Consider the following 25,006-nt stretch of genomic DNA (forward strand, 5'->3'; position numbering starts at 1 on the left):
TGGTAGTGTGTATATGTGAAATTTGTTTTGATTTAGAATGGACCAATATCATGGACCTCTCTCTCTCTAACCGCTTTTCCTGTGGTTCATTTTCATGCCAGCCAGGTAGGCTATACTCCTGTTGTAAAGATAAGCAATGTGCTTAATATTAGGAACGTTGAGAAGTAAATATAGTAGGCCTAGCTTATAGGAAGTTGATGGGATCCTCCTCTTTTTAATCGAGGCCATCACCCTCTTTTCTCGTGGAATTGCATAGCCGATAGAAATGTTGAGCAACATGAACTCATGGGCTCACATGAAGTGTCGATAACATTTGCATTGATGTCAGAGTGATTAGAGGGACAATAGAGTGCTGAGTACCAGGCAGTTAGTAAGTTTTGTAGGCTACTAATGACCATCAGCAGCATCAAAGCTTGGAGAAACCTAATTAACTTGGAATTTGACTGCCTTCATGACTCGTGACCAATGGTGTGGCGCTAATATGGTCACCACAACAGCCCTAGGTCTGACCTCTTATCTCTGCCCACTCCCTGACTGGGAGTATCTCTCTTTATCACTCTGTCTTTCTCTCTGTCTCTCTCTCTCTCTCTGTCTCTCTCTCTCCCGTCTTCTCTCCCACTCTCCTTCTCTGACCCTGGAGATGTTTTTATCTAAGTTGCCACAGGGAGTTGGCTGGATTTCCCTTGTCTTAGCTGACAGATTCCTGTCACTATTCATCTATTTTTCCTCATTCTTCAAATCGCTTATGTCTCCAGCATTTACATGAGATGCCTGTTCTGCAATTAAAATCAAATCAAAATCACATTTTATTTGTCACATGCGCCGAATACAGCCGGTGTAGACCTTACAGTGCAATGCTTACCTACAAGCCCTTAACCAACATAGCAGTTTTAAGAAAATACCTACAAAAAAAGTAAGAGATAAGAATAACAAATAATTAAAGAGCAGCAGTAAATAACCGGGGTACTGGTACAGAGTCAATGTGCGGGGGCACCGGTGTCGAGGTAATTGAGGTAGTATGTACATGTAGGTAGAGTTATTAAAGTGACTATGCACAGATAATAACAGAGAGTAGCAGCAGCGTAGAAGAGGGGGGATGCAAATAGTCTGGGTAGCCATTTGATTAGCTGTCTTATGGGGATAGAAGGGGATAGAAGCTGTATAAAAACCTCTTGGACCTAGACTTGGCACTCCGGTACCGCTTGCGCATGCGGTAGCAGAGAGAACAGTCTATGACTAGGGTGGCCGGAGTCTTTGACAATTTTTAGGGCCTTCCTCTGACACCACCTGGTATAGAGGTCCTGGATGGCAGGAAGCTTGGCCCCGGTGATGTACTGAGCCATACGCACTATCCTCTGTAGTGCCTTGCGGTCGGAGGCCAAGCAGTTGCCATACCAGGCAGTGATGCAACCCGTCAGGATGCTCTCGATGTTGCACCTGTAAAACCTAAAGATCTAAGGACCCATGCCAAATCTTTTCAATCTCCTGAGGGGGAATAGGTTTTGTCGTGCCCTCTTCACGACTGCCTTGGTGTGCTTCGACCATGTTAGTTTGTTGGTGATGTGGACGCCAAGGAACTTGAAGCTCTCAACCTGCTCTACTACAGCCCCGTCGATGAGAATGGAGGCGTGCTCGGTCCTCCTTTTCCTGTAGTCCACAACCATGGACTGATAAAGCAGAAAACCTATACAGTACCTTTAGAAAGTATTCCCATCCCTTGACTTTTTCCACATTTTGTTGTGTTACAGCCTGAATTTAAAATGAATTCATATTGAGATTTTGTGTCACTGGCCAACACACAATACCTCATAATTTCAAAGTGAAATTATGTTTTTTGAAATTTGTACAAGTTAATTGAAAATGAAAAGCTGAAATGTCGAGTCAATAAGTATTCAACCCCTTTGTTATGGTATGCCTAAATAATCTCAGGAGTTTTACAGTTGTGACTTAAATCTGCTTGAAAATCTTTGGAAAGACCTGAAAATAATTGTCTATATGATCAACAACCGAAATGACAGAGCTTGGAGAATTTTGAAAAGAATAGTGGAGAAATGTTGCACAATTGAGGTGTGGAAAGCTCTTATAGACTTACCCAGAAAGACTCAATGCTGTAATCGCTGCCATAGGTGCTTCTACAAAGTATTGACTCAGGGGTGTGAATACTTATGTAAATTGATATTTATGCATCCCATTTTCAATACAATTGCAAAAATGTCAAAAAACATTTTCATTTTGTCACTATGGGGTATTGTGTGTAGATGAGTGAGAGAGAAAAATCTATTGAATCCATTTTGAATTCAGGCTGTAACACAAGAAAATCTGAAATAAGTCAAGGGGTATGAATACTTTCTGAATGCACTGTACATATAAAGAAGAAACTGTACAATAAACTATAATAAACTGTATAACTCCCATCACTTATAAAAGGGAATGAAGAAGGAAGATCCAAAACATGTTCAGTCATTTCCAGAAGTTTGAAAAACAACACACGTCCTGAAGAAGATGAGAGGAGGAAAAAGAAAGAACAAGTCTGCCCGGGATAAGCATACAGAGAAGGTCTACTGTACAGCGGAAGGCAGGCAGGCCCCCTGGGCCGTAGAGCTCCCAGCAGTCTCAGCTCCAGCTCAGCTCTGTCTGTGTGACTGGCTCTGTGTGACTGACTGGCACAACATCATCATCCTTCATCCTCCCCATTGCACCAGCACAGTGGGAAACGCAGTAGATTTAGACACCAGCTAATTAACTCCACTTTGCACTTTGAATTCAAAGATTCCCCAGACTTCCTACTGTGGCTTGGCCCTTGTGTTCCTGCAGAGTGGCACAACTTTAGTTCCTGACAGAGCCAACCCGAGGACATCTTGTGAGACGCCATGTGATGACCATGCTTATAATCAGGCTGAATATAGCCGATATGTCTTAATGATTAGCAGTACTGTGGGGACTTTGTAAAAGTACAATGGCTGCCTGTGGTCATTGGTGTGCGATTGTAATCAGATCCAACCAGACAGCTCAATAGTGAGGCGGAGCTGAAGTCATGCACTCAAATGAACTCGTATTATTACTTCCAGATAAAAGCCACTTCATCAAAAAAATAAGTGCAGAGAAGCCAAAGAACACAGCCACTATAGGCACTTAATAATGCATGAACACACACACACACACACACACACACACACTAGATTTCCTGTGTTCTTTGATAACCCTCTGTATTTTCTCATTATTTTAAGTATAGGGGAGTTTCAAATATTAAAGTGTTCTTTGCTATGCTTTCCACAGAAGTCACAAGGGCATTCCCGTGTCTGTAAATTACAGTTCCATTACAGACCCTGAGCCTCTCTCTTCTGGATGGGTCTCAGTAATGTATTTTTGGTCTTGGCAACCTAGTGTCCATGGGAGAGGGATGAACTGATATACTATACTGTACTGGTTCGTTAATAAAACTCCAAACTCACAGCTCCGATTTTCAACAAAATCCCCGAAGTTAGCAAATCCATGTAGAGCTCCCAAAGCCTAATTCCAAATCTTGAGTCGACAACTTTAATTATGCCCCTTGTTGATTCAACTGTTGCATTTTAGTTTTGATCAGTTTCTAATATGCTTTCTAATTGCTGACGTGCATCCCAATTGGAGAGTGTGTGGTCATTGATGAATAATGTGTGGGGAGGGGCAGAGAGGGTCCTGGCCGTCATTGGAGTGTATTTAATCAGGTCATCAGATCACCCCATAGTGGGCGCTGACATCTATCTACTCTGGTGATTAGATATTTGATTACAGCAGGATAAAAGTGTTATACATCAGCCAGAGTTGACGTTTTAATTGTGAATGGAGACCTATAGTAGCGTGGCCAGACCTACAGTATATGAGTGAGGCCAGGGCTAGTTTGAAATGTTTTGATTTGTTGGCTTCATTAGTCGTGTTTCAATCGAGCTGTAGTGGAGCAGGTTGAGAGCTTCAAGTTCCTCGGTGTTCACATCAACAACAAACTAGAATAGTCCAAACACACCAAGACAGTCGTGAAGAGGGCACGACAAAGCCTATTCCTTCTCAGGAAACTAAAAAGATTTGGCATGGGTCCTGAGATCCTCAAAAGGTTTTACAGCTGCAACATCGAGGGCATCCTGACTGGTTGCATCACTGCCTGGTACGGCAATTGCTTGGCCTCTGACCGCAAGGCACTACAGAGGGTAGTACGTACGGCCCAGTACATCCCTGGGGCTAAGCTGCCAACCATCCAGGACCTCTACACCAGGCGATCTCAGAGGAAGGCCCAAAAAATTGTCAAAGACCCCAGCCACCCCAGTCATAGACTGTTGTCTCTACTATCGCATGGCAAGTGGTACTGGAGTGCCAAGTCTAGGACAAAAAGGCTTCTCAACAGTTTTTACCCCCAAGCCATAAGACTCCTGAACAGGTAATCAAATGGCTACCCGGACTATTTGCATTGTGTGCCCCCCCAACCTCCCCAAACCCTCTTTTTACGCTGCTGCTACTCTCTGTTTATCTTATATGCATAGTCACTTTAACTATACATTCATGTACATACTACCTCAATTGAGCCGACCAACCAGTGCTCCCGAACATTGGCTAACCGGGCTATCTGCATTGTGTCCCACCACCTGCCAACCCCTCTCTTTTACGCTACTGCTACTCTCTGTTCATCATATATGCATAGTCACTTTAACCATATCTACATGTACATACTACCTCAATCAGCCTGACTAGCCAGTGTCTGTATGTAGCCTCGTTACTTTTATAGCCTCGCTACTGTATATAGTCTGTCTTTTTACTGTTATTTTATTTCTTTACTTACCTATTGTTCACCTAACACCTTTTTTGCACTATTGGTTAGAGCCTGTAAGAAAGCATTTCACTGTAAGGTCTACACCTGTTGTATTCGGCGCACGTGACAAATAAACTTTGATTTGATTTGAAAATCAACGTCTCGCTTGCTGATATCGAGGGAATTCTGTGTTCGAGTTAACAACAGCAAACTAATCTGGATGCATGGATACAGTATCAGTCTCTGATTGGAGGGATTCTTCTACAATGTTATCTGTGCTAACAGACATTCCACAGCCAAATCTGACCTGGCAGGATAAGGATTATTTTGGTACAAGAACTGGTATTTGGCTGAGGAAACTGCATCTCCCACAATGCAGGGGGCGCTGGGTGATGGATGCTGAACGGAGAGTAGCGGAGCGGCTGGAGAGGGCCGCCTGCATGCAGGGCAGATGGGCGCTCACACAGCTCCTCCTGGAGTCCCTCTTTCCTCGTCTGCTGTTCCCGACTCCAGAGCCATGGGGATGGGGTGGGGGCGAGAGGGGGGAACATTTGGAGCTTTTGTGTTCTTGGAACCTGTTTTCACAGCGAGACTGTATCTGTGAATGTGTCCCACTCAGACCAGTCTGTTGGCCAGACCTTCCATTTGTTCCTCTGTCATCTAGCCTGCTGTGTTCTAGTGGGCCTTTTGGAACCTCTCTCTGATGGCTCTAAATCACAATAACACCATGACATCTCCTATGTGTCTATGGGAGTTTTAGACTTCAGTGTTTTTCCCTGTCACTCTCTCTCTGTCTGTCTCTCTGCTCAATCCCCCCACTGTGTCTCTCCTGTGTTGTAGCTGACCTACCTGCCTCCTCCGTGGGGAGAGTGTGAGTCCAAGGCCCTAGACTCTGGCTTCTTCCAGGTCTATAGTGTGACAGCTTGCAGGATCGACTGTGAGACACGCTACATCGTGGAAAACTGTAACTGCAGGATGGTGCACATGCCCGGTAAGAGCACACACTTTCTTTCCCCTTTTCACACTAAACAAAACATGTGGATAGAGTCTGTAATATAGCATTGTCTGAGCCATGGGCAAAAGAAAAACAATAGTTTGGGCTATGGGCCATGTTTTTTCATCAAGGACTATTTGAAGACATAGAACAAGGTGAGGAAAGTTTGATAGAGTTACAGTAGTTGTTGTGGTTGATAAAGTAATCTAAAGTCTGTGGTGGGTTTGAAAAGGTCAAAGAGCTGTAAGGTGTAAGGTCAAGATTTGTGTTGGTGTATTGAAGCTTTCTGCTCCAAGGCTTGTCTATCACCTTGCTCCACACAAAGCTCTATTTCTCTCTCACACTCTCTTTAGGTGTGGTAGATGTTTGCATGTTGTGAGTCTCCTTGACTGCTTCCACAGTAGGGTTGCAAAGGGAGGGTATATTACTGGAAACGTTCACAGTTTACCATTAAACTATCAGAATGTTGGTGTCTTTCAAGGATTTTGTGTAATCTGTCATAAAACATCTATTGTCCCCTGTGGGTACTCTAGATGATCCCAAGTGTTGTCTATGGCCCTCTGTGTGGCCGTTTCACATGCAGAATACATCACATCATTAAATAAGATGATTTTAAAATATCAACAAAAACAAAATAAATATGACAAAGCTGTAAAACAATATCATAAATATAAACCATCAACTTAGGGAATACCATTGGTGTTTAATATGAGTTTCATCATAATATCCTTTATCATTTTTTTACACACTAATTTATTTGACTATGTCAATATGTATTTGTTGTCAATGTTTTGGTGTCAAATTGGTGGCAGTCGTGAAGAAAAGTCAATAGTTGGAAGAGTTGCAGAGTTAATTGAAAATAATGCTTAGATGTTTAGATGCTTTTTTTCATTAATTAGGCTGTTTTCTCTTGACCCATATGGTCTAGCTACTAGAAACTCATGGACAATATGGACACAGATTTGTGTTATTCAAGTTTAAATTACCAAAGTTCCGATAGATTGCCATAGATTTTCTGTTACTGAAGATTCCGGTAACTTTAGTAAATCACTGATAGCTTTGTAACCATATTCCACAGAATCTGAGCTGTTTACAGTTTGTTTTTCTCAAAAAGTCATTCAGAGGTACTACATTTCATAAATATATCTAGCAGAAAAGCTGAATCTGAACTTTCCTCCCCTTCCTTCTGTGCTCCTTCTGTCCTTCTAGGTGATTCTCCATTCTGTACCCCTGAACAGTACAAAGACTGTGCCGAGCCTGCCCTTGGTAAGTCCACAATATGAATGCACACAAGCGCACACACTTACATGTCTTTTTGTCAAGGTTCAATGCAGCGCACAGACCCCCTCGCGCATTCAACATCGTCAAGTTTCTTTGTAGGCCTATTTGGCAGCAAAACTGTGAAGCCAGCTTTCTGAGTCTTAAATTAAAGAACATGAAACAATGTTGTGTCTGTTTGCTCCTTTTCATTAAATCATGCATAGCTGTTCTTTATATGGCCTAAAATACATTTATTTAGGCTATAGCAGTGACCACCAACCGGTTGATCGCGATCAACTGGTCGACCTCCAAGGCATTCCTAGTCTATCACCAAACATTTCTGTAAAAAACCCAACAATAAAGCCTTCGTTCCTATTTCTTTATCTGTTTCTCGCTGTTGGCGGTAGATGCAGTTGATTCAGCAGCCCTAGCTCCGGGAAGGCAAAGTGTCCACATTTTTTATAATTTCATGATTCTGAAACTCCACCTACCCAGCAGGCCCAGAGAGCAAATCAAGTGCACCTATAAGACTGTTTTTATGAGTAAGTACATTACACGTTTAAGTTGTTATAAGGGAACTGTCAACACTTTGTTCAACATTTTTATGAGCCATAAAATTTACATTCTCCCTACTTCCACTCACGCTACAACCAGCACTGCATCTGCCATAGATGAGCATAGCAAAGTGTTCCGATAAGCTTGCCTTGTTATTATTAGCGGCTTGTGTCTTATTTAATATCTGGGAATATTTCACTTTCTCTGGTCATAGGAGTAACAACATGAATTGGTGCATGAGGCATAAATAATGCAGTATGAATTGAGTTTTTCCATCAGCTAAGGGAGGGAGAGCGGAGGGACGGTATTGTTGAGTCAAATGAGAGGCAGCCTCACCGCTGCTCCCTCCCCTCAGACTGACTATCAGATGCTTTCCATCAGTCCAGTAAAAACATATATACAGTATATGTTATATATAAAACACACACATATATATATATATATATATATATATATATATTATACTCACTCAGCTGTGCCTTGAAAGTAATACAATACAACAATACAACAAATGATCATGTACCAGTGTGATCATATACCATTTAAAAATATATATAATTTCAAAATTGGTAGGGCAATTCAAGCATAGCCAAAATGCAATGATAATGTATTGGGCCTATAGCCTACAGCACAAACCTCATTGCTACAGAACAGTTTTAATTGGTTAATGTTGCATAGGCTTAAGTTTTTTAAGTCATGTTTAAAAAATACATCTGCGGTAGATCTCGGCTTGCATTATAGTGCAGTAGGCTATACATTGCACAAGAAGAGTATAAGCTATTTTAAGAGATTTAAGAGAATGAATGCAAATGTATGCTGCTCATGAACAATATCTAGGCCTAATTGATTACCTTTGAAACTCTCCTCTTTGAACTGCCGGATCTGAATAAATGTGTTGGATGGATGGCTTCGATAGTCCAGCAATCTAATTGCATGTCGTTCATATGCTAATAATCCAAATATTTTGCTTAAAAAGATCTTGCACCGCTACCCTCCTCATTCCTTATTCTTAGAGGTCAGAGAAAGCTACAGTGGAACCCGAGTTTATCCTCTGGGTGCGTGGAAAAAATATCCTGCTGCATGAAGGCAACCCCTACAGACAGGAACGACAGACAGCAAATAAGTCCTTCTGGAAGTGCACCGAATATCACACTTTTGAAATGCCGACGTCGCATAACCCTGAATGATGAGGTTACAGTGTCTGGATACCTGGTTCTTTCAGTTCCCCGGAACATCAACTGGAGGACCCCCTACTTACAGACAACATGGGTTGGGGAGAAAGTCGGACTCATTGGAAGAAAGCCAATGTTTCCCAGATGTATGGCTTGTTTAACATAATAATAGCTTTATTATTATTTTTCTTACTATTGAGGACATCATGCCCAAGGCCAAATATTATGCTTCTATCTATTTTTTTATTTTTTATTTTGGTGCTGCTACGATGCTGTCCCGCAAGACTTGGCAAAGACCAACAATGGAGTGGAGAGCTGGCATTGAACTTTTTTGTTGAATCTTGGCGCTACCCACCCCACCATTTGGAAGTTCATCGAGACATTGCAACAACAGCAGCAAGGAGGTTAAACGAGAAGGGAGCAGCAACTTGCTGGCATTCCACCGCCATGGCAAAGACCCTGCTACCATAAGCAACAGAAGGATCTGAAGTCGCTGGTTGAGAAGTAGCCTACACCACGACTCAACGGATGGAGTCTTACCTGAACAGCGTTGCCTACACTTTCAAGTAGCAGTTGTGAATACTCCAAAGTCCATCTGAGAGAAATGAGCACCTAGTCTACTTGGACACTTCTTCAAGTTCAACCCTTTCAATGACTCCAAAAACCTTATGAGACCAGAACACTAAGCACATTCTTGGATGATTTGTGAACTTGTTTTTATGGAGCTTGATTGTCAAATACTCTTGTATTTTTTTGGTTATTTGAAAAAAATATTTTAGGCCTACTTATTTTAGCCCCATCATTTTTTGTATTTTGCTAAGCTTTTTTGTTGATAAATAAATGTTTTATAGTAAATGGTTGGTGTTAGTGGATGGTGTAAAAACTAGAGAAAACCAAAAGCCATGATTTAAAATGAAAATAGATTGTAGAAACTAGATATAGGTCTAGATATACTATAGGCTGTTTTTAGCCTTCAGCCTTTATATAACCATATGAATGAATTGATATCCACTCAGTGGTCAGTTTATTAGGTACATCCATCTAGTACCGGGTCGGACCCACCTTTGCCTACAGAACAGCCTGAATTCTTTGAGGAATGGAACCGTTGGTCAATTGGTATCAAGGGACCTAACGTGTGCCAGGAAAACATTCCCCAGACGTTTACACCAACGCTACCAGCCAGTACCCTTGATACCACGTGACTGACTGTCTGTAGGAGTGAACCAATTTTGTGAACGGGATGGTTTACCTAATAAACAATATTCTACCCATATGAACACATTTATTTTAGGCTATAACTGAACCAATTTCTGTAGGCAATATAGCCAATACAACAGGGATCATCAACTAGATTTTTTTCTTGAGCGGATGGTTTGGGGGCCGGAACATAATTACAAATAATTTGTAGATTGCAAATTGACCGTAATATGCCCAAACAAATATGTTTCATTTCAAACCTTGCTTACATTTGTATACGATGTGTCTCTCTATTACGCATGGGACTACTTTGGAACAGATTTCTAAAATTAAAATCACTTGGAGCTTATTTCCTGGTGTTTTTACAGTCTTTGATGTCCAACAATAAAAATACATTAAAAAAATTGGGTGGCCAAATTTTGCCCATGGCCGCCAGTTGTGGAGCCCTGCTATACAATATTCTGCCCATATGAACAAATACAATAGCCATACATGATTTAATGAAAAGCGGTAAACATACATATTTAATAACAGACTCATAGTTAACAATAAAAACATGGTTTCACATTCTTTAATAACAGACTCATAAACACAATCACACAACAGGCTAGAGTGCAGGTTGTACAGCGCACTTCACAGCTTCCCCGGTGCTTCACAACTTCCCCAGGAAACTCGTAGTCTCAAGTGGACAAAAGAGTATTGTTGGTGGTAAAATATTATGCGTTGCTGCAGTGCTTCGTATTAATAGAATACTTACCGGGAGTGCAACACCTCCCTCTTCCTCTCTCCTCTCTCTCACGCCTCCTCTTGTTTTTGCTGTTTGGTTTGATTGGGCAGAAATCATTTGACATCATAGCATTCCTGCTTCTCCATGAGCATGAAGGAAAGGTACATTGTGTCAACACAAGTGTCTTATCAATTCCTAAAAGATTTGACACATTCTGTATTAGTTAGCACACATGTAATATTGATCATTTATAGAGAATACAGAGGTTCTCTCGTTGTGCTGGTTGTCCCTGGTATATAGGATTAGTATTTACTCAGCTGTGTTTTTCTTCCTTTAGAAAAGCCAGGTCTAGAAGCCTCCCTCGGTTCATTTTACTTTCATACTGTACTGTATATATTACAAATAAGGAATCTGTGTATGTCGAGAGGAGGGGGAGCTGTATGCATTCACATACAGTAGAATCATTCACATACAGTAGGATCACTCACATACAGTAGGATCATTCACATACAGTAGAATCATTCACATACAGTAGGATCACTCACATACAGTAGGATCATTCACATACAGTAGGATCACTCACATACAGTAGGATCATTCACATACAGTAGGATCATTCACATACAGTAGGATCACTCACATACAGTAGGATCATTCACATACAGTAGGATCATTCACATACAGTAGGATCACTCACATACAGTAGGATCATTCACATACAGTAGGATCACTCACATACAGTAGGATCACTCACATACAGTAGGATCATTCACATACAGTAGGATCATTCACATACAGTAGGATCTCATTTTGTGCCTAAGCCCATCTATATTGAACTGTGAAACTGGGATATTAACTTTTTATTCTCACTTTCCCTGGCTCGTCCACTGTAATTAGGCAATGTGTCTCAAATAAAGAGGCTATGAAGCCAAGGTATGCTATACTGGGACTGTGGAGAGCTAGAGTACCCTCTTGTGCTTGGTCCAGCCTGGCCAGCTCCCTCTCGCACCCTCTCACTCCTCCTGAATTGGTTTAATTTGAAATGGCTGTGCTTATTCCATCCAAACACACAGACCCAATAATTCTATGCAAATCAGTTCCTAGTTCGACTGTGAACCAATTTGATATACTCACCGCACCGTTTTCACTTAGTCAAGTTTGAAGTTGTTCTTTTTTTAAACCAACGTGTCAGTCAGGAAGTTTGGGAGACAGAAACTGTGTGGCTGCTGTTTTAATGGAAGACAGCTGCATCTGTTCTCACTGAAGGGTCCTGTGACTAGATTACAGAGGAACACAGAAATCTTCTATGTGCCTAATTATACACACTGAGGAAAACAAAGACAGTTATTGTCCTGTGAAATGTCGACTTGGATAGCATTGCCCACAGTAACCTGATCATACAATCACATTACTAACATAATCGTTTTAGAAATGCGGTTTCATTGCAGGATGAATGACAGAAGATCCTCTCATCTCACATAATGGTTTTAAACCAAACCTACAATAAAAGGATTAGCTCGTCTCCGGCTTGAACAACTGCTAGCTTAAATACAACATTCTGTTCACAGCCAAAGACAGCGTAATGGAGAGTGTTAAGTCATTAAAAACACTATTTCTTAATAAGCTTGGAAATATGAAATAAAGCAGATGATTTGGTTAGAATAATTGTTTTTGACAGAGATGAGACGGTGGATAGAGAGAGAGAAATAGAGAGAGAAAGACAGAACGATAGAGGGAGAGAGAGCGAAGGAAATAGAGAGAGAGGTAGGGAGGAAGAGGAAAGAGAGTAAGATTGTGATGTGGGGAGAGAGAAATAGAAAGAGGGAGAGAGTGTGTAAATCAGGGTTATGAATGCACACTGCTACCCGGATCCAATAACATCTTATTTGAATGAGAATGAAAAGCGACTGAGGTGCCATATTGAATTTCCTGTTGCAATTACGTGACCACTTGGCCCTGAAGGATATTAGTAATCCAAGGGAGACTCCGCCCTGCCCAGGGCGAGCTGGGGAGACTGCCATACTATTGTCACAGTGAGGGATTAGGGTTGGGAGATCAGATTTGATATTTTTATGCATTAAGGGAACATAGCAGCAGGCTAGAATGTGTTGAGAATGTGAGTGAGACTGGTTATTGTCAGAGGAAATTGATTTGGATAGGACCAGACAGATTAGACTAGTATTTTTATACTTCCAGGAATGGATAGAAATGTCTGGAAAATTCATAAAACATTCCTGTGTATTTCATGAGGGCATTTACAGTGTCCACAGTTGTTGAGGGTAATAGTTCATTTACAATCGGTAGAAACTATGAGAATAGAAAGGTTCAGAACTTTTGTGAAGCATCACAGCACAGTTGAAAAAGAAATGGCAAATGGAAATCCAATATAGATGGTGTGAAGAGATAGATGGGAGGGGTTGAATGGAGCTGAAGGCTGGGACTAATAACAACAAGATAACAAATGTAAAATATGCTGTGTCTGTAAAATGTATATAGGTTCAGAACTTTTGTGAAACAGCACAGTTAAAAATATATGGCAAATAGAAATCAAACTGGATGAACATTAGAAGATAGATCAAATCAAACTTGTATTAGTCACATGCGCCGAATACCACAACAGTGAAATGCTTACTTACGAGCCACAACTAACAATTCAGTAATTTCTTTTTTTTTTTTTTTTAGATATATTAAAAATATTAAAAATGTATATTTTTTAAATAAAAAAATACGAATAAGAGTAAGAAATAAAAGTAACAAGTAATTAAAGAACAGCAGTAAAATAACAATAGCGAGAATATATACAGGGGCGTACCGGTACAGAGTCAATGTGCGGGGGCACCAATTAGTCAAGGTAGTATGTACATGTAGGTAGAGTTATTAAAGTGACTTTGCATAGATGATAACAACAGAGAGTAGCAACAGTGTAAATAGTCTGGGTAGCCATTTGATTAGATGTTCAGGAGTCTTATGGCTTGGGGGTAGAAGCTGTTTAGAAGCCTCTTGGACCTAGACTTGGTGCTCCGGTACTGCTTGCCGTGCGGTAGCAGAGAGAACAGTCTATGACTAGAGTGGCTGGAGTCTTCTTCTGACACAGCCTGGTATAGAGGTCCTGGATGGCTGGACCCTATGCACTACCCTCTGTAGTGCCTTGCGGTCGGAGGCCGGGCAGTTACCATACCAGGCAGTGATGCAACCAGTCAAGATGCTCTCAATGGTGCAGCTGTAGAACCTTTAAAGGATCTGAGGACCCATGCCAAATCTTTTCAGTCTCCAGAGGTTTTGTTGTGCCCTCTTCACGACTGTCTTGGTGTGCTTGGACCATGTTAGTTTGTTGGTGATGTGGACACTAAGGAACTTGAAGCTTTCAACCTGCTCCACTACAGCCCCGTCAATGAGAATGGTGGCGTGCTCGGCCCTCTTTTTCCTGTAGTCCACAATTATCTCCTTTGTCTTGATCACGTTGAGGGAGAGGTTATTGTCCTGGCCCCACATGGCCAGGTCTCTGACCTCCTCCTTCTAGGCTGTCTCGTCGTTGTCGGGGATCAGGCCTACAACTGTTGTGTCATCTGCAAACTTAATGATGGTGTTGGAGTCGTGCCTCGCCGTGCAGTCATGAGTGAACAGGGAGTACAGGAGGGGGCTGAGCACGCAGCCCTGAGTGGCCCCTGTGTTGAGGATCAGTGTGGCGGATGTGTTGTTACATACACTTACCACCTGGGGACGGCCCGTCAGGAAGTCCAGGATCCAGTTGCAGAAGGAGGTGTTTAGTCCCAGGGTCCTTAGCTTAGTGATGATCTTTGAGGGCACTATGGTGTTGAACCCTGAGCTGTAGTCAATGAACAGCATTCTCACATAGGTGTTCCTTTTGTCGAGGTGGGAATGGGCAGTTTGGAGTGCAATAGAGATTGCATCATCTGTGGATCTGTTGGGGCAGTATACAAATTGGAGTGGGTCTAGGGTTTCTGGGATAATAGTGTTGATGTGAGCCATGACCAGCCTTTCAAAGCACTTCATGGCTACAGACGTGGGTGCTACGGGTTGGTAGTCATTTAAGCAGGTTACCTTAGTGTTCTTGTGCACAGGGACTATGGTGGTCTGGTTGAAACATGTTGGTATTACAGACTTGGTCAGGGAGAGGTTGAACATGTCAGTGAAGACTCTTGCCAGTTGGTCAGCGTATGCTCGCAATACACATTCTGGTAATGCGTCTGGCCCTGCAGCCTTGTGAATGTTGACTTTTTTAAAGGTCTTACTCACATTGGCTGCGGAGAACATGATCACACAGTCTTCCAGAACAGCTGGTGCTCTCATGCATGTTTCAGTGTCATTTGCCTCGAAGCAAGCATGGAAGTAGTTTAGCTCGTCTGGTAGGCTCGTGTCACTGGGTAGCTCTCGGCTGTGCTTCCCTTGGAGAGGTTAAGGGTAGAGGAAGGACAGGACTAAAAACAAACATAATATAACTATTGTAAAATAGATTGTGTCCGTAAAAGGTCTATAGTGTGTATAAGCCGGAATTAAAAGCCTAAGTGTTGTTGTTCGTTAGTTTACTCCAATTAGGGGAGGGGTGGTAGGGTTAGCGGAAAATAATAAAGGAAATATATTTTTAAAGGTATATGTATGTATTTATGTGTGTGTGTGTGTGTGTGTGTGTGTGTGTGTGTGTGTGTGTGTGTGTGTGTGTGTGTGTGTGTGTGTGTGTGTGTGTTTTGTGTGTGTGTGTGTGTGTGTGTGTGTGTGTGTGTGTGTGTGTGTGTGTGTGTGTGTGTGTGTGTGTGTACAGTACCAGTTAAACGTTTGGGCACACCTACTCAATCAAGTGTTTTTCTTTATTGTTAATATTTTCTACATTATAGAATAATAGTGAAGACATCAAAACTATGAAATAACACATATGGAATCATGTAGTAACCAAAAAAGTTTTTAACAAACCAAAATATATTTTATATTTGAGATTCTTCAAAGTAGCCACCCTTTGCCTTGATGACAGCTTTGCACACTCTTGGCATTCTCTCAACCAGCTTCATGAGGAATGCTTTTCCAACACTCTTGAAGGAGTTCCCACATATGCTGAGCACTTGTTGGAAGCTTTTCCTTCACTCTGCGGTCCAACTCATCCCAAACCATCTCAATTGGGTTGAGGTCGGGTGATTGTGGAGGCCAGGTCATCTGATGTAGCACTATCATTTGTTTTCAACAGGACAATGACCCCAAACACACCTCCAGGCTGTGTAAGGGCAATTTGACTCTTATAAGGAGAGGGTCCTTATAAGGGTCAAATTGCCCTTACACAGCCTTTGGGGTCATTGTCCTGTTGAAAACAAATGATAGTCCCACTAAGCGCAAATGGAAAAGCATTTCAGATGAAGGTGATTGAGAGAATGCCAAGAGTGTGTAAAGCTGTCATCAAGGCAAAGGGTGGCTACTTTGAAGAATCTAATATATAAAATCATATTTTCATTTGTTTAACACTTTTTTTGGTTTATACATGATTCCATGTGTGTTATTTCATAGTTTTGCTGTCTTCACTATTATTCTACAATGTAAAAAATAAAGAAAAACACGTGACTGAGTAGGTGTGTCCAAACTTTTGACTGATACTGTACACATTTACAAAAAAAATATATGGGGGATTGGAAATGATAAATACAATTCTATTGATGGAAGCTACAATCTATCTGCAATATTAAATCTACCCCATAAAAAAAATCAGTAGCAATTAGACTAACCCCCCTTCAGTATGTACAAATAGATCATCCTGGAAGCAGAAGGATCAACATGTATTTTCTCCCATCATTATGTCTTTAGTACACTGTCCCAGGTAAAACATGAATACTGTTAAATAGACTCTTGACATTTCTGCTAAGTGCATCAAGACGTACGGCCATTCTGAAGTATATACTGTAGGGAATGCTGTTGAGATGGGTGTGTGTTTGTGTTTGTACCCTCAGTTGCCCTCAAACTAAGGTCAACTCTCCCTCTCCTCTCTCTCCCCATCCTCACCCATTACCCCTCTTCCCTCCCTCTCCCCCATCCTCACCCATTACCCCTCTTCCATACCTCCCTTCATCCTCTCCTTCATGTCTCCCTGTCTTCTCTACTGTAGCCAAGTTGTCAATGCTGGAGAGTAGTAACTGCATCTGTAGGACACCATGCAACATGACACGCTACAACAAGGAGCTGTCCATGGTCAAGATCCCCAGTAAGACCTCAGCACGCTACCTGGAAAAGAAGTTCAACCGCTCTGAGAAATACATCACGTAAGTACCTGCCTATAGGAGGCTCTAGAGGAACAGATGAATGCATTAGAAGGAAAAATCTAATATACATCAGCCTACAGTATCACATATATTATATGTAGTAATAGTAAGGAGTGTGTGGGTGGAAAGTGAAGATATTACACTGAGATGTCTTTGACGCTCAGACTAATGGGAAAGAGAACTGGAAGCCTGGTATTGAAGAGATCCGTCATGTTATCATATAATGTGGTTTTGATGATAATAACAATAGGCATTCTCTAGTGGATGCAGTCATCAGTTGAGATGCTACTCTACTAATGACATCGTATGGGACATATGGTTCAGTGTAGAAGAATAAGTACCCTTACTTATGGCAATTGATAATACAACTATTGATATAGCAGGTATAGTATGCCCTGTATGTCTATTTCCCCATTGACAGAAAGATAAACAAACTTTGAAAAGACTGATGGTTAATAATACTTTAAAAAAATACAATTTAAAAAACTGATGGATTTAGACTGACGGCCTGAAGAATGACTGATGACTTACCAGTGCATTGATTGATAGTTAAATAGGATGACAATATCAAGATAAATGTATTGTCTTCTCTTTAACATGATTGAAGTGTCATCTGATCTTATCGATGTCTCTTTTAGGGATAACATCCTAGTCCTGGATGTGTTCTTTGAGGCCTTGAACTATGAGACCATTGAGCAGAAGAAAGCCTACGAAGTGGCAGGCTTACTGGGTATAGTCAACTATCTAGCTATTACCTTCCTATCTTCTTCCCCTCTCTCTCTCTCGCTCTGGCTCTCGCTCTCCATCTCCTCTCTCTCTCTCTCCACCCTCTCTCTAAAATTCAAATTAAGATACATTTAATTAAATAAAAAATAAGATTATAAAAAGAAAAAGAAAGAATGGCTAATAAATAAAGAACAACATGTACATGGATGATGGTTACACTATATATTACTGTCAGTTATATTCAATGTAAATACTTCAGGGAATTAATGGTTATGGGAAGTCAGGCTATGACAATCATCCTCAGGCTATGGCAATCATATACATACTGTATCTGGCAGTAATATGTGCGGTTTCTCCCTCCCCGAGAATAATGTCATTAGTAAATGAACAGAAGTTGGGAATTGATTGAGATATTTTCTTGAAAAAGATGATCTTATTTGGGAGTATTTCTCAGGAAAAAGTGTGTCTCAGTCTCTACCTCCCCTGTAATGCAGTGACCACATAGATGCTCTTCTTTGGGTAACCATGTCTTTTTGTGTCTCCCTTTTTCTATAGCCAGTTGGTGTTCCTTGAGCCTGTATTTTGTCAGGATCTGTCTCTGTTTTGTATCTCTGACAGAGTAGAGATATTCTGTGTATTTGTATTCTGTTTTGAGGGCCAAATAGCAATTTAGTTTATTCAGTATTTTTGTTTAATTTTCCCAATTTGTCAAATAAGAGGTTTTTATTTCTGTAACAATTTGATTGATTTCCCTGTGTGTTTGGATAATATAGTTGTTTAGTGTTTTCAATAGCTGGCATAGGGGATTCTTTTCAGGGTTCAGCTCTTGGGTGTCCAGTGCTTGCTAGCTCTCTCTCTCTTGCGTGCTCGCTCTCTCTCTCCTCTCTCTAACTGTGTATTGTTGATCTTCCAGGTGATATAGGTGGTCAGATGGGTCTGTTCATCGGAGCCAGTATCCTTACCATCCTGGAGCTATTTGACTACGCCTATGAGGTCAGACATGGAACACACACCATGTAGAAACTTCCAAACACACACATTCTCACAAACGCATTATCAAACACTCTCACAGACAGTTATGTTTGGCGGAAGAAATAATAACTAAAACATGAATAACAATTTATATCAGAGACACAAGTCTAATCGGTTACACACACATTTCTCTACAGACTCAAGGCCAATCACACACACACATATTCACATTCACATTTAAATGGTTGAGACGAAAGAGACTTGCCATATATCTGTCTGGGCTGAGTGATTGAGGTGCGTCTTTTCATTAAGTCAGCTCAGCCGTTGGTCTCTCTCTCCTACTGCTTTGGTCTGCTTGGAGCTCTGCCAAGGACAAACCAGTCCTTCTGTGCCCTCTGGGCTTTAGAAATACACATGAGAAGTATTTCTTTTCAAACCTTTCTCATGTTTTAATGGGGAGCCTGTGCGGGGTGTTTTGTCGCAGACAGAGAGAGCTGCTGCTCTGGCTGTGGTTTTAAAGACCACCACTAAAATACCAGCCTCGGTGACGTTTGGCCTTGAGTCAAGATATTATTACATATGCTGATGCCTAGTCACTTTACCATGCCTTCATGTACATATCTACCTCAAATACCTGGTACCCCTGCACAGTGATCCGGTTCTGGTACTCCATTGCTCCATTCTTGTGTATTGTATTCCTCTTACGTTACTAGTTTTCTTTTTATTATTATTTTTTAACTCTGCATCGTTGGGAAGAGCTCGTAAGCAAGCATTTCACGGTAAAGTCTACACCTGATGTATTATTTATGGTGCCAATTATAACAGTTAAAATTCACCTTAAACGAATCATTTTGTGATACTGTGTATATCCTTATGACCCTGATAATGTGTGTTACATATATATGTTGTCAGGTGGTGAAGGACAAGTTGCTGGACCTACTGAGCCGAGACGACGAGGAGGAGAGCCACGGAGAGGACGTGGTAAGGTCATCAGGTTAATCAGATGACAAACTGGACTGTCACACTGTTTGGAAAATGTTTTATATTGTATTTATGGCTTAGCATCCAGCTAAACCTCAATATGATTTATGTTGTTCTGTGCCAGACAGCTATCCCAATGTAATTCTCAGTTATTGACAAGAAAGGAGATGAGATCTCTCCTACTGAATCGTGTCAAAATGTCACTCAGTGTATTTTAATTTTAATTAACCAGGTAAGTTGAATGAGAACACATTCTCACATACAGCAACGACCTGGGGAATAGTTAAAGGGGAGAGGATGGACGAGCCAATTGGATAATTAGGTGTCCATGATGGCATGAGGGCCAGATTGGGTATGTAGCCAGGACACCAGGGTTAACACCCCTACTCTTACGATAAGTGCCATAAGATTGTTAGTGACCACAGAGAGTCAGGACACCCTTTTAACATCGCATCTTAAAGATGGCACTCTGCACAGGGTAATGTCCCCAATCACTGCCCTGAGACATTGGGATCTTTTTTCAGACCAGAGGAAAGAGTGCCTCCTATTGGCCCTCCAACACCACTTCCAGCAGCATCTGTTCTCCCATCCATGACAAACCCTGCTTAGCTTCAGTGGAAAGCCAGCAGTGGTGTGCAGTGTAGACGTGTGCATGTGTATAAGTGTACTACACGCATATGTGTATGTCACCCTACCTCAGAGTTCCTGTGACCCGGTAGCGAACCACTCGGAGGCCATCAGCCACACGGTGAGCGTCCCCCTACAGACCACCCTGGGCACGCTGGAGGAGATCGCTTGCTGAGCCCCCAGCCCAGCTCCACCAACACACCAGGCAAGGCCACTGTGAGCCACCACCACACAGGGAGCCAGTGAGCAGCAGCCTCTTCCACAGGCTACCAGGACAGAATGATAGTGACTTTGGTGTTGAGAATGGGTGGCTGGTCACAGGAAAGGGTGGCTGGGTTGGGCTAGACTGGGCTGGACTGGGCCTCCCCTCCACACTGTCACTGCAGCACTAATGGGGATTAAGGAGCTGTCACCTGGACTTACTGGTGCTCTCTGTTACTGGAACTGTTACTGTACTGCTGGAGGAGGACAGCCGCCTCCCCTCCCCCTCACGTGCTCATCTACCTGACTCATAGGTCTTCTCCAGTTCACAGACAGACAGACTACACTGTAAACCTAACGGGAAGGGACTCATCTCTGTCCTAGACATGTGTATTCACTAGTCACCCATTGGTCAGTGCTGCCAGACATTGTACCATTACAGTTGCTGTGAACTGTCCAAGTTGCATGCGCTGCTTCCTCTTGGAGACGGTTTCTCTCTTTGGTGATGCTAATTGGCTGACACTGGACTGAAGTGGTGCTTTACTGTACATTTGCCCTGTTTCTCTCTCTCTCTGTCATTCTCTCTCTCTCTCTCTCTCCGTGGCCTATGAGAGGAGGCCAGCTATAGAAATAGAATGTATAGATTGAACATGGTTCACTATAACATATTTCATATGACACATCCATCTAAGGCAGTTCCATTTTGTTGATGCACTGTTTTCTTAGGTGGCAAGTTGTATATCTACGGGAAGGGGTGTTGGGACTATATTTGCATTCATATTGGGAAAACATGAGCATTCTAAAGAATCAATTCCAAAATGACTGTTTTGCGTTCGGTTATTTATTTTGTTGTTTAATGCATCCGTTCTATTGATTCCACTCCTATCAATTTACCACAAGGTTAGTACGCCGAGGGAAGGCAGGGTACTGAGCTGCTTCTTAACAACATATTAAACAGGTGCCATATTCCTATGTGTAAACTCATGTAAATTATTAAACGCTTGCCTCTTGGCGGCAGCACCTCAGAGGGGTTAAAGCACTCATTGATGACTGAGGCTGAGCCAAAACCAGAGAGGTGTAGTATGACATTGTTTACCTGCCAGAATAGAAGCAGAGTACAAATGTCGCTCATAAATGAACATGCTGAGGGGGTTTAGTTTCATTTCAGCTGCATGATGTGGGTGTGTTGTCTGGTGAGAACTGATGGACTCCCAACTCATCATATTTTACATAATGGTCTTGGCCCTTACATGGAGATAGCCCCGCTAGAAATTGAATTGAACATTGAATTTCCATGATAATCACGGTTCTATTAATGGAAATAATGTTTGGATGATAAAAATTGCACCGATGTAGATTCAGATGAGGGGAAATGATCTTCTGATTCATTTGAGGATACAGGGTGTGTTGTATTGTGATGTTAATGTTGGTGTTGTGGCAAACCAAAAGGGATACGAGACAGTGTTCTGTCCTGTCTACAGTGGACATGTTATTGAAGAAGGACTTACATGAACCGACTTATGACTGGTTGACATTTTGATTTGAAGCAAATACAAATTTGCTAACAGAGCAGGATAATACTAACACAACGGATTCAAATAATGAAGCCCAACATGTAAAACCTGTCGTTTGCAGAAACGGTAGCCTGCAGACTTTGCCAGGACTATTGTCCATTTCTGACTGAAAGACACAAGCTTTGTCAAATTGGAGGTGATTTTAAGCCCAACATTTTTTTAATAGACGATAGCCCCAACCAAACACATTTAATAACCAGTTCAAATCAAAATCACCAAAACATGGGTGGTGTGAAAACCACAGGAGGTGTTTTTCTGTTCTCAAAAGTGATAAAGGACTATCCAAAGCCCTGACATGAAACGCTGACTGGTCTGAGTCCATCTCAAAAAGGATTTGGTTCACACTTCATGTTTCTTTAACACCCCTCCCATCTAGTGACATCACACTAAAAGGGGCCATATTGCGTCACTATGATATGACGAGTACATCTATCCAGAGTAGCATATCAATTAGCCATGATTATTCAGACAGGCGGCAGGTAGCCTAGCAGTTAGCGTGTTGGGCCATTAACCGAAAGGTCGCTGGTTTGAATACCCAAGCCGACAAGGTGAAAAATCTGTCGCTGTGCCCTTGAGTCAGGCAGCTAAACCTAATTTGCTCCAGGGGCGCCGTACTACTATGGCTGACCCTGTAAAACAACACATTTGACTGCACCTATCTGGTGTATGTGACAAAACTTCTACTATGTCATCGTTATAATGTACAGTACAGGTGGGAATGAACTCCAAGTGCTTTGTGAACTATGATTTCCTGTCTGTTGTTGACCTGCTGTGTGTAATCTAATCTCTCATGTATGGCTTATCATGTCTCCTTTAGCAGTGACCTCAGCCATCTCCAGGGGCGGACTTGCCATCTGGCATTTGCCCGAAATGCCAGATGGGCTGGTTCATTTTTAGCCTAGTGGGCCTGTCTAACGGAAGAAAAAAAAATTGCTAAATTTTCATTATCTGACCTTGAGGAAAAATATGGACCAGTGTGAGGGCCTCAAGGAAAAAAATGGTCCGGTATATTACAAATGCGAGAGCCAATTTCTGGTCCCAGTACTCCCCTGCTTCTCACCTACTGTATAGATCTGTCCATGGAGAGAGGTGAACTACTATGGGACACATACTGAGACTCAGTGAAAATGCCACTGGTTGTTTCTTCTCTTTTGGTTTCTATTGTTATTGCAGGACTGCTTCTTAATTTTGTGATGCAGCGTACAGTATGTGTTTTTAATGTGAAACAATTAAAAAAAAGTTTTTGCTGCGGGGTCCTGCCGTGTTTGCCTTCTTGTGTAGACCTATCACTCATTTCTTCATAGCTTTGTAAGAGGATCCATCGTGCAGACCACAAGCATAATACTCTGTCATACAGTGTTTGTGGTTTGTGGGGAGGGGTGGGAGCTTGGGAAAAGGCATCAGCGCCTACAGTGGGTTGTGGTGTTAGAAATGTAAAGGGGAGATCCTATTTCACTCTGACATCTCTACTACACAGACTTAATGTGCACTGAAATGTCCTCCTCTCAGCTGCTGGTCAGGTACTATTTTGCATCAGTACTCTCCAGGAACTCCTGCCAGCTATATATCTGTCTGTATCAAGAGCTGTGCCTACGTCTTCCCTCTGGGTGCCCTGTTGTTCCATTAATACAAGTGTCTTATAATATTAGAGTTCAACCCCAGGATCTACAAATCATATTATTTATGGATGGCAACGTCCTACAAAACACAAATGTTATGCAGTTCATTTAGCTCATGCTGCTGATACAGTGAATTGTGTGTGCACTTGATTTACTTGTAGAGTATTGCCAGAAAAAGCAATCTGCCAGTAGACGGGGACCTGAGAATATTTACACATTGATTAGGTTGATGGATGTGTAATTAAGGAACTTTGTTACCTGTATAGATTTTTCTCACTTAGGTTATTGCATAGGCAGTGTTAAAATGGGTTAGCAAAAGATCTTGGTGAGAATGCACCAACATACATGGGCAAAGATGTCAGTCGAGCACACGATTTAGATTAATGGAGAAATAGATTATACATTTTGAAACCGTTTTGTGGATGTTTTGTTCAAACCAGGGTTAAACAGAGAAAACCTGTATGTGTTCATGACTTTGTGATGAATTAATCTAGAAACAATACGACAACCATTTTTCCCCAGGAGGAACAGTATCAACACATGAGCCAGTGTCTATGCTGCAGTGCCCTCTCAGAGACAGAGACAGGCCTGGGTTCATCCGGAGTTCACTGGGCATCTTTTCGGCTTTAGACAGACATTGCCGGAGGTCCTGCGGTGGAGACTGTTTTCATGCAAGGCAGGGTGGAAATGTAGAGACAATTTGCCACTGCTTAGAAAACGTGACACAGTGGCCTATAGATTTGTACAAAGCGAATGCACAGTGTGAGGCAGCAATTCTAGATCATCTTGAAAGACCTAATTAGGGCTTAGATCATGGGACTGCTGTTGTTATCATTTTTGTTTACCATGGTGCTTGATATTTCTTTTGTTGCATAGAAATTGATTTAAAATAATCTGTTGGTAATGTTGAATATCAATATTTTGCAAGCAGCATATGAGAATTTATTTTGAATCTATCACATGCAACACATCTATTCAGGCTCTATTCAAGCTCTGACAAACAAAAGGTGTGATGGGTCCACACTCAAAATGATGTCGCATAAAGAACGCTTACTTCATTTTTTGATTTATTTTTATTTTCACTGAGAGCGTGATAGTCCCCTTTTGATGATCTATTCAAGCTCTGCTCAGAGTTGGTATCTCTATCCATGTGGAAAGTGTAATTATCAATCAGACGAGAAGCAGGAGGCAGAGGGGTGGGGAGTTACAGAGGAGGGAGATGAGGTGAGTGGGGAACATGCACATATGTGGGATATGGGGGTTAAGATAGAAAGACATAAAAGAATAGTCAAGCTGAACAAAGCCACTAGTACAGGTCAGGCCATGCAGTCATCATAGTTTGCTAAATAAAAATAGGCAGGAGG

General features: G+C 41.8%; 1 protein-coding gene across 3 annotated transcripts in view; it reads left to right on the forward strand.

Moving 5' to 3' along the window:
• Nucleotides 1–23,276, forward strand: part of asic2 (acid-sensing (proton-gated) ion channel 2) — a 469,696-nt gene extending 446,420 nt beyond the window's left edge. For all 3 annotated transcript variants that reach the window (XM_055898169.1, XM_055898168.1, XM_055898167.1), the window contains 7 exons: nt 5,621–5,771; nt 6,984–7,040; nt 16,789–16,942; nt 17,581–17,672; nt 18,582–18,661; nt 19,553–19,621; nt 20,322–23,276. In XM_055898169.1, the coding sequence (XP_055754144.1) occupies nt 5,621–5,771; nt 6,984–7,040; nt 16,789–16,942; nt 17,581–17,672; nt 18,582–18,661; nt 19,553–19,621; nt 20,322–20,423 (705 nt within the window). In that variant the 3' untranslated portion in view covers nt 20,424–23,276. The remainder of the gene's footprint in view (nt 1–5,620; nt 5,772–6,983; nt 7,041–16,788; nt 16,943–17,580; nt 17,673–18,581; nt 18,662–19,552; nt 19,622–20,321) is intronic.
• The last annotated feature ends 1,730 nt before the right edge of the window (nt 23,277–25,006 follow it).

This window comes from Salvelinus fontinalis, chromosome 34, assembly GCF_029448725.1.
Source record: "Salvelinus fontinalis isolate EN_2023a chromosome 34, ASM2944872v1, whole genome shotgun sequence".
Lineage (NCBI taxonomy): Eukaryota > Metazoa > Chordata > Actinopteri > Salmoniformes > Salmonidae > Salvelinus > Salvelinus fontinalis.